Source organism: Capra hircus, chromosome 1 (genome assembly GCF_001704415.2).
Source record: "Capra hircus breed San Clemente chromosome 1, ASM170441v1, whole genome shotgun sequence".
Classification (NCBI taxonomy): domain Eukaryota; kingdom Metazoa; phylum Chordata; class Mammalia; order Artiodactyla; family Bovidae; genus Capra; species Capra hircus.
Window position 1 is genome coordinate 80,977,458 of NC_030808.1, and position 16,007 is coordinate 80,993,464.

Sequence of the window (16,007 nt, forward strand, 5' to 3'; positions counted from 1 at the left end):
GGTTCTTGACCAGCTGGAGAGCTACCAGGGAAGCCTTTTTAGTATCTATATATAGCTTGATCTGAATGAATGCATTCTTCTGGGAATATATACTAAAGTCTATAATTGGAACTTTAAAATCTTTTAATGTGGAAATTTCAAAGATTTGTAGCCTAACAGCAAAGTGACAGTTGGGTTCTAAATTCCAACTCAGTCTCTTCCACCATTTTATTTGAAATAAATTCAAACATAGTCAACTGTTTCCAGATGTGTGCCTAGATACACATATTTCTAAAATAGAAGAATATTAATAGTCCAGTTTGGAATATTTAATGAGTGTTTACATCAGATTACTTTCTAAAATGAAAAAATATTAAAATGTGATAAAAGCTATGATTCAGGAGAAAGGAACTGGTTTTGATTGTATACTGGCAAGTGACTTTATGTTTTGGATGTTGAGGTAAAATATAGGAAGAAACTTTTTTTTTGGCCTTGAGGCTTATGGGATCATGGTTTCCCAACCAGGGATTGAACCTGGGCCATGGCAGTGAAAGCACCAAGTCCTAAATATTGGACCTCCCAGGACCTCGCTAAAAATTTTTTTTACAGAGACTAAAATAAAAATTCAATGTGTGACTCCTGGCCCATTTAAGAAATTTGAACTTCAGATACATGGGGATGATAGCTAAAGTCATCTCCAAGGACAATATAAGGAGGGGAGAATCTTGAGAAACTTAATTTCAAGCCATCTGAGGTTAATATTGAGATTAATAATTTTGAGTTCTAAGTAAAATTAAATGAATAGAGTAAGCCCGTCTGCTAAAGGAAGAATTAAATGCTGAATGCAAGTGGTTATAATTAAAGAGATTTAAGAAATGCTTTAAGATGTCATTCAACTTCATTTTGGTAATAATTGATGTGGAAAATGTTAACAATATTTGTCCAAGGTTACTTATGGGATCGGCTTCTTCGTTTCTCTACTTTTTGTGTGTGTGTGTTCCACAGCCCTTTCTGAAAGACAGTATATTTTGTATCTAAATCAGTAATGCCAGAAACTGCCTTGAGGCTTAAAACAATCAAACTAGAAAATAGCATAATTGCAATTAGAAATCTAAATTCTATTTAGATAGAGAGGTGTTTCTTTAAATTGTGAATAAATGGCTATGTCTTTGGGATGGGGTATTATTTTTCTTAGGTACAGTATATTTTCATTTTAATGTTTGAAACTATATGTAATTCAAGCTTTCATCCTAGCTCTTTGCTTCCATAGCAGGGGTCCTCAAATTTGTGTAAAGGATTAGACAGTAAATATTTTGGGCTTTGGGAGCCATAAGAGCTCAATGACAGCTTTTCAACCTTGCCACTGTAATGTAAAAGCCATATAAAAGGCAAATTAATGAGTGGGGCTTTGTTTCAGTCATGGTCACTTAATTTTGAATTTAATTTCTGATGAAATACTACTTTCATGCCCCCCGCACACACCTGTTCAAATTCTTAGCTCATGGGTCATAGTTTGCCAACTGTGTACTATTTTATAGACCTACAGGTACTGTCAAATCTATAGTTGGTACAGTAATTTAAAATATTTCATGGCTTAAGTTGGCGCTCATGGGTGGCTTTTTTTTTTTTAATGAACTTTCCTAGGCTATCTTTTGTAAGTAAAGATTTGATAGGCAGAAAAACTTACTAATTGTCAGATATAATGCTCTGGCCTAACTGAAACATGTAGTTGGGTTTTATTTATAGATAATAGTTAATTTGGGACTTCGTTCATGATGTATATAACAACTCACATATCTTTTGAAGGCAAAAGAGCGTGCCAATGGAATGGAGCTTGATGGACGTAGGATCAGAGTTGACTTCTCCATAACGAAAAGACCACATACTCCAACACCAGGAATTTACATGGGGAGACCTACCTAGTAAGTTTGTTTTCAAGCTTCTCAAAATATTGACAGTTCACTTCAGGGCACAGGGAGGCTTTTGGCAGCTGACTCAAAGTTAAATTCAATATAAATGTATTCAGTAGAAGCATTCGGTTAGTACCATAAATTCTGATGACATGTAATAGATTAATCACATCCTACTTTTATCATAAAGAAATGCCATATATTTGACATTGCTGGGTAATTAAATGATTCTCACCAGACCAATTTTCCCATGCTGGTAACTATTAAGTATTAATGTAGGTAAAACCAAGTTTGTATAAATCTTATTCAGTGGCAGCTCACGCCGTCGAGATTACTATGACAGAGGATATGATCGAGGCTATGATGATCGGGACTATTACAGCAGATCGTACAGGTATGTTAACCAAAATAAAAAGTTTTAAGTTGTTGAAAGACAAATCAGCTCTTATGGTTCAGTTGCAACATAAAGCAGCACTGTTTTAGCCTTTGATAAAGGTATTTACCTTTAATAAATTGGAGATAACAGAGATTAAACTGGTTGGGTTTTTTTTTGGCTGCAACTCAAGGCATGCGTGCTAAGATGCTTCAGTTGTTTCCAACTCTTTGCAACCCTATGCACTGTAGCCCGCCATGCTCCTCTGTCCTTGGGATTCTCCAGGCAAGAATACTGGAGTAGGTTGCCACGCACTCCTCTGGGGGCAACTCACAGCATGTGGATTGCCCAACTAGGAACCAAACCTGTGCCCCCTACGGTGGAGTATTAAACCAGCAGACCACCAGGGAAATCTCTGGATTTTATGGTTATACTTTTTTTTTTGGTATGTGTATTTTTAAAAGCACCAAGTTGTAAACCAATGGGACAATAAAATTACAGATGAATCCCCCCTTTTTTGTTTTTTACAGTGAGTTTCATGAACTGATTTTGAATATAATTGCTTTATAAAGCAATTTTTTGGTAGCTGAGAAATTGTGTTGAAGGGCAGGGCAAGTTGATTCTTGGAACAATCCAAAGAAATAATTATTTAAGGATTAGTTTGCTATAACAATGGTAAGATATTTATTATTAATACTAACTATTGAACATTTTTGGGGGGTTGATAGGGAAATGTTCATGATCCTAGGAATACTTTGGAAAGTAAAAATGAAGTAACGTTCTCTAAGCAACAGCAGGTAATCTAGATCTTGTCAAAATGTAAATTGTGTAGTAAATATTGACCATAACAGTTAATCCTTGATACCCTATTTTGGTGTGGTAGTGAGCTGTTGTCTTTTTTTGCACACTATTCTGTAATTTTAGAAAGTTGACAGTCCTGACATTTAGCACTGACAAACTTTCGTAAGTGGCATTTCTGTACTGACATGTAGGGGATTCTATTTGTGGAGGCTGCAAAGATTAGTCTTGAGTCCTTAATATGATACTCACTTTAACCACCAGGGAGAGCTCTATGTCAGTTTGTAAAGGGGTGGCAAAAGCAACTCTTTATTGCTTAAAGGAAACTAGCTTTCACTTCTGTTTTAATTTTATTGTATGAATTGTACATTTTTAAAACTATTTATAATGTTTGTTTGTTTTCTGTCTTCACAGAGGAGGAGGAGGAGGAGGAGGAGGATGGAGAGCTGCGCAAGACAGGGATCAGATATACAGGTACAGGAAAAGATTTCTGTTTAACATTGGGTTCTGCACTGTATGAAAGTTTTCACAAGAGAATCTGGTACATAGGAGTTTCCTGATGACAGAAATTTTTAAAATTCTCAACATTAAATGTATGCACTGGCCAGGGAAAGATTTAAATCTGTACAATAGTAGAATGGCTCACATAAAGGTATTTGTTATTTTGATAAATTATAAATGGCATTCACAAAATTTTATACATGAGAAATTTAAAAATACTGTAACTGAACTCAAATGACAATGTACATGGCTTAATTTGTGTTTATAGAGATTGGGCTTGTACTTATCACTCAGTGGTACCATTTTATACCTTAATATGAGAGATGATGGCATAAACTAAGAATCCATAATATTTTAATCTTATTTATCCTTAATGGTTTCATTAGCTTGTTATAAGCATTTCAGAATAAGTAAGTAATTATTCAAGTTTATCTTAACACAAAACTAAATCACTGAAGCACTATGAATGAAATTTTGGGTGTTCATTCATAGGGTGTGGTAATGATTTTTTTCTTCTCTAACCCAGTTTAAATTTTTTAGATATAATGTTAACTAGCATATGATCAGATTCAACCTCTTTGATAGTTAGGGGGGTTTGGTACTGGGCCTGATAATGTGTTTCATTCTCAGGACTAAAACACACCTTATTACTGCAGTGTTTTTCAAGGTCAGCTGAGGGTCTTTTAGTTTTGGAAACTGATAAAGGGATCAGTCACTTTAATCTGTGATCTATGGAGTCTTAGATGGTCTTGATATTTTTTTACAGAAGACGGTCACCTTCTCCCTACTATAGTCGTGGAGGATACAGATCACGTTCCAGATCTCGATCATACTCACCTCGTAAGTGTTTATTTTGACATAATTTTGTTATAATAGTGTGACTTGCTATGACTTATGGAAACCACAGCAGATAACGGGTTGATTTAATTAGTATTTCCTCAATTTTTCTGTAGGGTTCAAGGAAGTATATGGAAACAACCCTTGGATCTTACTCTTGTTGCTGATTAAAATAATGTGTGTTCTGTCACCATTTGTGGCTTTTTTTTTTTTTAGGAATTGTTAAAAAATTTTTTACAGCTTAGAAACATTTTTGAGTGACTTAATAAACCTTAGCTTTCAGATTGAGTTAGATAAACTCCCAGCTATTTCTGTTTAACATTGGTTCTGCACTATGTGAAGGTTTTCATAAGAGAATCTGGTACATAGGAATTTCCAGATGACAGAAAAGTTTAAAATTCTCAACGTTAAATGTATGCACTTGAGTATTGAAGTGTATTTATTTCCTTTTTTTCTAGGTCGCTATTAAAGCATGAAGTTGAAGACTTTCTGAAACCTGCCCTAGAGTTGGGATATTGTTTGTGGACAATATTTTTTATTGTCTCCTGTTTAAAAAGTGAACAGTGCCTAGTGAAGTTAGGTGACTTTTACACCTTTTATGATGACTACTTTTGGTGGAGTTGAAATGCTGTTTTCATTCTGCATTTGTGTAGTTCGGTGCTTTGTTCAAAGTTAAGTGTTTTCAGAAAAGTATGTTTTGCATGTATTTTTTTACAGTCTAAAATTTTGACTGCTGAGAAGTTTCTATTGTACAGAACTTCATTTAAATGGTTTTTCTACTGAATCCAGGGTATTCTGAAGATCGAAGCCTGTGTGTAAAATGCTACCAAATGGCAAAAAGCAACAATAAAGTTTGGTTTTTACTTTTCTTTCTAACATATCAATGCTTAGCAGAACTGTTCAGATTAGATTGTCAGTAGTAAATTGAAGACAAAAATGCCCGTTTTCCTCGAGTCCATGAAACATACCATACTTAATATACCTGCAGTTAAGTGATAAAAATTACGCTCTGTAACTCTATACTGCTAGTGTTAAAAACTAAAGATCTTTCAATACAGCAAATGCTTAATGCTTATATAAATGTGAATTTGTCAGCCTTTATGTAATCTGTATTATATATAGCAGGGAATAAGATGAGTTACACAATGTATGCCTTAAAAAGGCTATTTCTTAAAGCTGTTAGAAAGGGGATAATGGTATTTCAATTAGTTATCAGCAAGTGACAATAACATTCCACCACAAATGTACTCTTGTTCTTCTAGCTTTTAAGACTATATGGAAAAACTGGGTGCTTCAGAGTTTTGAGAAAAAAGAAGGGAACACTACACCTGTGTTGTGGATGATCTGAAGACTTTGCCTGTTCATTTTTTAAATATTACTTTCAGGTCCTTTGCTTACCAAAGGAGGCCCAATTTCACTCAAATGTTTTGAGAACTGTGTTTAAATAAACGCAAATGAAAAGAGTAAAAAGGCTGGTAAAAAGTTTATAGAGATTTTGTTTTAACCTTGCTACATACAGTTCTTTTATAGTTTTTAGTCCCTTATACAGTATTCCTTGGACTGAAATGTATTCTGTTAAAATTGTTTTAAATGTATTCCTGGCAAATACATTTAAAGTAAGTAACCAGGTCTTGGAATGAACATCTCTACTTGGGGATGGTATTATATTAAAATATTCTCCACACTTGCCCTGAAGGTGCCTGAAATGAACATTTTTCTAGGATATTTTCATGGTCAGTTCTAGGCAAGTAAATAAGTTTGTTAGCCTACTGATCCTTCTATTTGTAAATACTCTGTCCCGTGTACTTGAAGGGCATGGCAACCCACTCCAGTATTCTTGCCTGGAGAATCCCATGTACAGAGAAGCTTGGAAGATGACAGTCCATGGGATAGCAAAGAGTCTAGACACGACTAAAGTGACTAAGCACAATATGCTTAGGCTGCATCAATCATAATGTGTAGTAATTTACCTTAGGTCAGACAGCAATTAAAATACCAATGCCAGGATCTGAACTTGACCAGTCTCAATCTGTAGTCTGTGCTGTTAATCATGATGTCATTTAATCTGGGTAACCAGATGAAAAATATTGGTGCAGGGTGAGATGGGCTGAAGAGTGGTGAGAATCCTGTTCTGGGGTAGCAAGAAGTAAATCTTGGTGTATTATGGTGGTCATCTTGTTTGCAAAAAGTTTTATAAAAGACATAAAACTATATAAGCATGTGAATTTTCAAGACTGCACATGGAAGCCAGATAGTCAGAATTTAGTACAGACACATCTCTTTAAGACTTACATGTTGTAAATAGTTTAAGTTTTGTTCCTATAATTAAAACTTTTGCACTTAATTTCCAACCTTTTGTCCCCTTTGGAGCTCCTCAGAATACTTTCCAAGTGTCAGAAACAATAGCTGTTATCTGAAAAGCTATTGCTGCATAATCATTAAAACTCAGGTATACTACAAGGACTTCGCTGCTGTTCTCAGCTAGGCTCGCTCTCATCTGTAGGACAGCTGAGGTGGACTGATGGACTGCAGAGACAGGTTCGCTTCACACTGCCGATTTGTGGATCTGTTTCACATGGCTCAGCCTCCTTGAAGTAGACAAACCACAACATGTTCCTCCCACTATGATGTGGAAACACAAAAATCAAGTACCTTTCAAGCTTTTGTATTAACATCCTATAGGCAAAAGCAATTTGCCATACTGGTATATGTGTCACTTTTCTCAGCTTCCCAGCACACAGACATGCTGCGAATATATCCCAGCGGCAGCAGGATATTCCGCAAAGAGTCCTGCTGAGAGGTAGAGCCCACCTAACGTTCAGTTGCTGAGTTGTATCCAACTGAGACCTAGACCTGGTGGACTGCAGCAATCCAGACTTCTCTGTCCTCCGCTAACTCGAGTGTGTGCAAATTCATGTCCGTTGAGCCCCCCTGTCCTTTTGTCTTTAGTCTTTACCATCAACAAGGTCTTTTGCAATGAGCTGGTTCTTGCATCAGGTGGTCCAAGTACTGGGATCAGCATCAGTCTTTCCGGTGAATATTGAGGCTTCCCTGGTGGCTCAGTGATAAAGAATCGTTCAATGCAGTTTCAATCCCTGGGTTGGGAAGATCCCCTGGAGAAGGAAATGGCAACCCACTCCAGTATTTTTACCTGGGAAATCCTATGGACAGAGGAGCCTAGCAGGCCCCAGTCCATGGGGTTGCAAAAGAGTTGGACACAATTTAGCAACTACGTGACATAACATAGACGGCCTAAATCCCAAATACTTCTTTAGCCATCCTTTGCATTGAGAGTATTTCAGCAAAAAGTGCTTGCACAACACTTTTTAATCAGTAACCCTTAACCCCAAGAAGCAGGGGCAGTAGCAAATTGAGTGGGTAGGTGATAAAGAGTGCATAAAGATGTCAGCAATGTGTGAAATGGGTGCAGGGGTGGACCTGAGGAGTGGAGAGGTGGTTCTGTCTCTAGCTGAGATTCCTTGACTAGTGTTGATAGCAGTGAAATAGGCTGGTGTCCAGGGTGATGACCTCACTGAACTGACTTCTGGTGTGGCTTTGGCTGTTAAACTTCCTTCATAGCTCGGTTCTTTGCTCCTACAGTCTACAAGCTTCAAATGTTCTTAAAAATGGACCCCCCAAAATTGTCTGCTTGTCATTTGGCATTTTTTGTTTACAGTCAAAAGTTGACAAACACTCCTTGTCATTGTGATGCCTAATTGGTACCATCTCTGTAGTCTCAATTCATATTCCCAATACATTCTTCACTTATGCAGTGAAAGTGAATGTTTTTAACAGGTTAATAAGATCACATAATCCTTTTGCTTTAAAATCCTTCATTTTGGATTTAGATATAAATTCAAACTTTTTAGTGACCCGCAAAGACCTTCACTGTGAAACCACACAACCCCACTGGGTCTGCAACCGCATCTCCCTGTTTTTCTTTTCCATACTAGAAACAGAGCTTCCTCAGCTTTAGTAAATTGGAATAGAAGTTCCAACAATAAACTCACTGTGAAGAGAGGAAAGAGGAGGAGGCAAGATGAAGACAAAACTTGGAACTAAGTACCTATTATGTTACTTGTCAGACTTGGGGCTAATTCCCCTAATTTTTATTTGGCTTATTGCCTGCTTGACTTTTGTAATCATGATACAATTTAAAGCTTGCTGTAAAATGTCAGCACCTTAAAATTCTTCATTCAAAAATATTTTAAATTTTGTAAAGTAAAGCCACTTAGTTCAAGTTGATTTACTTTTTCAATACAATGTATATATAGGTTATTAAAACTAGAAGTCACCAAGTTCGTAAGATTCTCTCCCTGCAGAACATTGTCCCTTTAGGTAATAATTATCTGATAATTGTTTAAAAAAAAAAAAGCTCTCTGCTTCAGTCTAAATGTGCTATTTGAATTTAAAGGTTGTCAAATGATTTCTGGTTTTTAGTTTAGCACATAGGAGCTTGGAGGTCACCTTTCCATCCTAACAAGGCTAAACAACAAAAAGTCAACAGCTGTTTTTAGATTCATAAGAGAGGTAAGGTCATGGGGCAAACTGCTGTCCCCCAGACTGGAGACAGGCAAATAAAATCTCAACATTCTGGAGCAGAAACCCACAAGTAGAAATCTGGGGGAAAGAAAAAAGTACTATGGCCATATGGGAATTCTCACAGTTCCGTGAGCTTTGCCAGCTCAACTAATTTTTCAGTGAATGTTGAGAAGTCCTCTTGTGCTGTCAGAAGGAGAGGAAAAGGAACCACCATGAGATTCCACCAGAGCTGTACCTCATAAGGAGAAACTAACCAGTGCCCAACATGCTAGGATTTTATCAGAGCCTCACTGACCTGGAACGGGGAAATAATCAACTCTAGCTTACTAGCCATCCTGTCCCACCTAAAGGGAAGGAGTTGATGGGGGGAGGATGATGCCCAGAAGCACTTAAAAAGTTTGAGTATAGACCTTACCCATACCTGATGCAAACATTACTAAAAGCTTAACAGCAATTTCTGAGTGTATTCTGTCCAGCTAACACCAAGAAAAAAAATAAGGCATATTAAAAGCAAAATTGACAGTTTGAAGAGAATAGCATTAGAACCAGACAGGGATATGGCAGGGATGCTGGAATTAACAGACTGGGAATTTAACTGTGATCAGCATGCAAAGAACTGTGATGGGTAAAAGTAAACAGCATGCAGGAACAGATGGGCAATGCAAGCAGAGACATGGAAATTCTAAGAAATCAAAAAAATGCTAGAGATAAAAAACATTAGAAATAAAGAATGCCCTTACCAGTCTCACAGGACATAGCTGAGGAAATAATCACTGAGCTTAAGGAATTTATAGAAACTGCCAAACAAAAAAAAACATATATATAAGCGATAATTGGAAAAGGCATGGCTCATGTCATGGCAGTACTAGATGGAGAGCAGAAGAAATGTTTGAAACAGTAGTGACAGAATTTCCCCCGTGTTAATGTCTGTTAACAGACTGCTGTGACTGAATGTTTGTGTGCCTTCAGTAAATTGAAGCTTAACCCCTGATGTAACGTTACTTGGAGTGTTAGGCCTTTGGGAGGTAATCAGGCCATGATAATGGGGCCTTCATAAATGGGAGGAGTCATATGAAATAGACACCAGAGAGCTCCCCCTCTGCACCATGTAAGCACACAGTGAAAAGATGACTATGAATCAGGAAGTAGATCCTCATCAGTCTGCCAGTGGCTGCATCTTGAATTTCCCAACCTCCAGAATTGTGAGAAATAAATTCCTGTTGTTGATAAGCCACCGAGTTTATGATACTCTGGCTAGAACAGGCTGGATGCCAGACCAGAGATCTGAGAAACTCAACAACAAACGGTAAATGCCCCCAACTACACCAAGGCATGTCATTTTCAAAGCACAGATAACTGAAGATTAAAAATCCAGAAAGGAGCCAGAGGAAAAATACATCTTACCTATAAAGGAGCAAAGGTAAGAATTAATCTGACTTCTCAGAAACCATGAAAGCAAGAAGAGAGTGGTGTAACATTTAAAATGTTGAGAGAACCCCCCCAACTTAGAATTCTCTGCCTCATGAAATTATCTTGCAAAAGTGAACAATAAAGACTATCAAAATAGAGCAAATTTGTTGCTAGTACACCTACCTAGCAAGATAAGCTCCAGAGAGAAAAGGAAAATAATCTAGATTAGAAACTCAGATCTACATAAAGGAAAAGCATCAAAGAAGGATTAAGGAAAGGTAAATTTTTTTTTCTTTTACTGAGGGAACACAACATTTTGTTGAAAATAATAGCAATAGTACTATTTGACTAACAGTATGTGATTATGTATGCTTATATATGTCATATATTTACATATGCTTATAAAAATGGAATGACAGGAATGATAAGCGGTGCTAGTAAAGTGCTCACAGTACTGGTGGAGCAGTAGTGTTATTTTCAAGTGGACTTAGATTTGTTGTAAATGTATATTGCAAACAATAAGTATAACTGGTATGCTAAGAAAGGAAAGAATGCAAATATAAAAAGTATCAAAGCCACAGAAAGAACAAAAATAGGAACAAAGAACAAGTATAACACATAAAAAGTAGTAACAAATATGGAAGGTATTAATTGAACTATATCAGTTGTGTCTCTGCAACCGCATGGACTGTGGCCCACCAGGCTCCTCTGGCCTTGAGATTCTCCAGGCAAGAATACTGGAGTGGGTTATTGTGCCCTCCTCCAGGGGATCCCCCAACCCAGGGATTGATTCTATAATCCCACAGGCTGCTGAGCCCCCAGGGGAGACCAGTGGTATGAATACACACATTAAAAGACAGAAAATGTCAAAGTGGATCATAACCCAAATATTATCTACCCTAAACATATAGATTAAAAGTAAATGGATGGGGCCTTCCCGGGTGGTTTAGTGGCTAGGCCTCCGAGCTCCCAGTGTTGGGGGCACAGATTCAGTCCCTGGTAAGGGAACTGGATCCCACAAGCTGCAACTAGAGTTCACATGCCATAGTGAAGATCTAACATTCCATGATCCCGTGTGCCACATCTAAGATCCAGCACAGTCAAATACAAAAAAAACCCAAAGATACACCATGCCAGTACTAATGGAAAAACAGCAGGAGTGCTCTTAAATAATTCCAGACAGAGCAGACTTCAGAGCAAGGAAAATTACCAGGCTTAAAATGAGGCAATGCATAATGATAAAGGGGTCAGTTCTTCAAGAAGACAAGAATTTGCACCTAACAACAGAGCATCGAAATACGTGTAGCACAAACTTAACTGCAAGAAGAAACAGATAAATCCACTAGTTTGGATAGAAACTTCAACTCCCCTTTCAGAAATGAACAAAATCCAACAGGCAGAAAATCAGTAAGGACAACTGAACTCAACAGCACCAACAATCAACTGGATGTAAGTGGACATCTATAGATTGATGCATGCCAACATCAGAATATAAATTTTTCTCAAGTTCACCTAGAAAGATACATTCTGGCCATAAAACTAATTTTAAAGAGTCCGATTCTTTGCCACCCCATGGACTGTAGCCGACCAGACTCCTCCATCCATGGGGGTTCTCCAGGCAAGAATACTGGAGTGGGTTGCCATGACCTTCTCCAGGGGATCTTCCCAACCCAGGGATCACACCCAAGTCTCCTGCACTATAGGCAGATTCTTTACCGTCTGAGCCACCAGGGAAGCAAATTTTTAAAAAACTAAAATTTTAAAAAACAAACCATCCAAAGCTTGTTCTCAGACCAAAATGGAATTAAACTAGAAATCAATAATAGCCAGCAGAAATTTGCTGTATGATACACAGAGCTCAAATCAGATGCTCTGTAAAAACTTAGAGCAGTGGGAGGTGAAAAAGTTCAAGAGGGAGGGGAACGTATGTATACCTTTGGCTGATTCGTGTTGATATATAGCAGGAAACAACACAATATTGTAAAGCAATTATCCTCTGTGAATGAATATTCATTGGAAGGACTGATGCTGAAGCTCCAATACTTTGGCAACCTGACTTGAAAAACTGGCTTATTGGAAAAGACCTTGATGCTGGGAAAGATTGAAGGCACGAGGAGAAGGGGATGACAGAGGATTAGATAGTTGGATGGCATCACCAACTTGATGGACATGAGTTTGAGCAAGCTCCAGGAGTCGGTAATGGACAGGAAAGCTTGGCACACTGCAGTCCATGGGGTTGCAAAGATCAGACACAACAGACCAACTGAAATGAACTGAACTGAATTAACCTCAAATTAAAAAAAATTTCTTAAAAATAAAAAACAGAAACTGTTCAATGCCTCCTCTTAGGTCAAAATTGAAATAAACTAGAAGTCAATGACAGAAGGACAACCGGAAAAATCTCCAACTAATTGAAGATTAAACAGTACACTTCTAAATAACACACGGGTCATTGAGAAAATCTAAGCACTGTTTTCACAGCACCTCACAATTTTTAATTGAAACTATTTTAGAAATTTTGAGAGGCAAATGCATAGCATAGAGTGCAAATACTGGGAAAGAAGAAAGGTCAGAGGACTTCCCTAGTGGGCCAGTGGTTAGGACTCTGCACTTCTAGTGCAGGTGCACGGGTTCGATCCCTCGTCAGAGAATTAAGATCCCATATGCTGTGTGGTGCAACCAAATTTTTTTTGAAAAGAAGAAAGGTCTAAAATCAGTCCACTAAGCTTCGACCTTCAGTTCAGTTCAGTCACTCAGTCGTGTCCAACTCTTTGCGACCCCATGAATCAAAGCATGCCAGGCCTCCCTGTCCATCACCATCTCCCGGAGTTGACTCAGACTCACGTCCATCGAGTCCGTGGTGCCATCCAGCCATCTCATCCTCGGTCGTCCCCTTCTCCTCCTGCCCCCAATCCCTCCCAGCATCAGTCTTTTCCAATGAGAACTCTTCGCATGAGGTGGCCAAAGTACTGGAGTTTCAGCTTTAGCATCATTCCTTCCAAAGAAATCCCAGGGTTGATCTTCAGAATGGACTGGTTGGATCTCCTTGCAGTCCAAGGGACTTATCAAGAGTCTTCTCCAACACCACAGTTCAAAAACATCAATTCTTTGGCACTCAGCCTTCTTCACAGTCCAACTCTCACATCCATACATGACCACAGGAAAAACCATAGCCTTGACTAGACGGATGTTAGTCAGCAAAATAATGTCTCTACTTTTGAATATACTATCTAGGTTAGTCATAACTTTTCTTCCAAGGAGTAAGAATGCTGCAATCACCATCTGCAGTGATTTGGAGCCCCCCAAAATAAAATCTAACAGTTTCCACTGTTTCACCATCTATTTCCCATGAAGTGATGGGACCAGATGCCATGATCTTCGTTTTCTGAATGTTGAGCTTTAAGCCAACTTTTTTGCTCTCCTCTTTCACTTTCATCAAGAGGCTTTTTAGTTTCTCTTCACTTTCTGCCATAAGGGTGGTGTCATCTGCATATCTGAGGTTATTGAGATTTCTCCTGGCAATCTTGATTCCAGCTTGTGTTTCTTCCAGCCCAGCGTTTCTCATGATGTACTCTGCATACAAGTTAAATAAGCAGGGTGACAATATACAGCCTTGTCGCACTCCTTTTCCTATTTGGAACCAGTCTGTTGTTCCATGTCCAGTTTTAACTGTTGCTTCCTGACCTGCATACAGATTTCTCAAGAGGCAGGTCAGGTGGTCTGGTATTCCCATCTTTTTCAGAATTTTCCACAGTTTCTTGTGATCCACACAGTCAAAGGCTTTGGCATAGTCAATAAAGCAGAAATAGATGTTTTTCTGGAACTCTCTTGCTTTCTCCATGATCCAGTGGATGTTGGCAATTTGATCTCTGGTTCCTCTGCCTTTTCGAAAACCAGCTTGAACATCTGGAAGTTCACAGTTCCCGTATTGCTGAAGCCTGGCTTGAATTTTGAGCATTACTTTACTAGCATGTGAGATGAGTGCAATTGTGTGGTAGTTTGAGCATTCTTTGGCATTGCCTTTCTTTGGGATTGGAATGAAAACTGACCTTTTCCAGTCCTGTGGCCACGGCTGAGTTTTCCAAATTTGCTGGCATATTGAGTGCAGCACTTTCACAGCATCATCTTTCAGGATTTGCAACAGCTCAACTGGAATTCCATCACCTCCACTAGCTTTGTTCATAGTGATGCTTTCTAAGGCCCACTTGACTTCACTTTCCAAGATGTCTGGCTCTAGATTAGTGATCACATCATCATGATTATCTGGGTCGTGAAGATCTTTTTCTTACAGTTCTTCCGTGTATTCTTGCCACCTCTTCTTAATATCTTCTGCTTCTATTAAGTCCATACCATTTCTGTCCTTTATCGAGGCCATCTTTGCATGAAATGTTCCCTTGGTATCTCTAAGTTTCTTGAAGAGATCTCTAGTCTTTCCCATTCTGTTGTTTTCCTCTATTTCTTTGCATTGATCGCTGAAGAAGGCTTTCTTATCTCTTCTTGCTATTCTTTGGAACTCTGCATTCAGATGCTTATATCTTTCCTTTTCTCCTTTGCTTTTCACTTGTCTTCTTTTCACAGCTATCTGTAAGGCCTCCGTAGACAGCCATTTTGCTTTTTTTCATTTCTTTTCCATGGGGATGGTCTTGATCCCTGTCTCCTGTACAATGTCACAAACCTCATTTCATAGTTCATCAGGTGCTCTATCTATCAGATCTAGTCCCTTAAATCTATTTCTCACTTCCACTGTATAATCATAAGGGATTTGATTTAGGTCATACCTGAATGGTCTAGTGGTTTTCCCTACTTTCTTCAACTTAAGTCTGAATTTGGCAATAAGGAGTTCATGATCTGAGCCACAGTCAGCTCCTGGTCTTGTTTTTGTTGACTGTATAGAGCTTCTCCATCTTTGGCTGCATAGAATATAATCAGTCTGATTTTGGTGTTGACCATCTGGTGATGTCCATGTGTAGAGTCTTCTCTTGTGTTGTTGGAAGAGGGTGTTTGCTATGACCAGTGCATTTTCTTGGCAAAACTCTATTAGTCTTTGCCCTGCTTCATTCCGTATTCTGAGGCCAAATTTGCCTGTTACTCCAGGTGTTTCTTGACTTCCTACTTTTGCATTCCAGTCCCCTATAATGAAAAGGACATCTTAGGAAATTAGAAAAAGGAGAGCAAATTAAATCCAAAGTAAGCAGAAGAAAAGAAAAATTAGAGAAGAAACCAATTGAAAACAGGAAATCAATAAAGAACAAAAAGCTTTTTCTTTGAAAAGTTCAGTGAAATTGATAAATCTCTAGCAAGGCAAACTTTAAAAAAAGAGGGGACACAAATCACTAATATCATAAATGAAAAAAAGGAACATCATCTCAGACCCATGGGCATTAAAAAAGGATAATTAAGGAATACTATAAACAACTCTATCCCCACATATTTGATAACCTAGATGCAATGGACCAATTTCTAAAAGACACAATCTGCCAAACCCACAAAAGAAAAAAGAGACTATTTGAATAGGCCTATGACACCACCCATATGGCAGAAAGTGAAGAGGAACTAAAAAGCCTCTTGATGAAAGTGAAAGAGGAGAGTGAAAAAGTTGGCTTAAAGCTCAACATTCAGAAAACGAAGATCATGACATCTGGTCCCATCACTTCATG

General features: G+C 38.1%; 1 protein-coding gene across 1 annotated transcript; it reads left to right on the top strand.

The window, feature by feature from the left end:
• LOC102178398 lies at positions 14–4,913 on the top strand. Its single transcript, XM_018046938.1, has 3 exons — positions 14–2,283; positions 3,475–3,534; positions 4,328–4,913. The coding sequence occupies exons 1-3, from the start codon at positions 2,226–2,228 to the stop codon at positions 4,432–4,434; spliced, it is 225 nt and encodes a 74-aa protein (XP_017902427.1). The 5' UTR covers positions 14–2,225; the 3' UTR covers positions 4,435–4,913.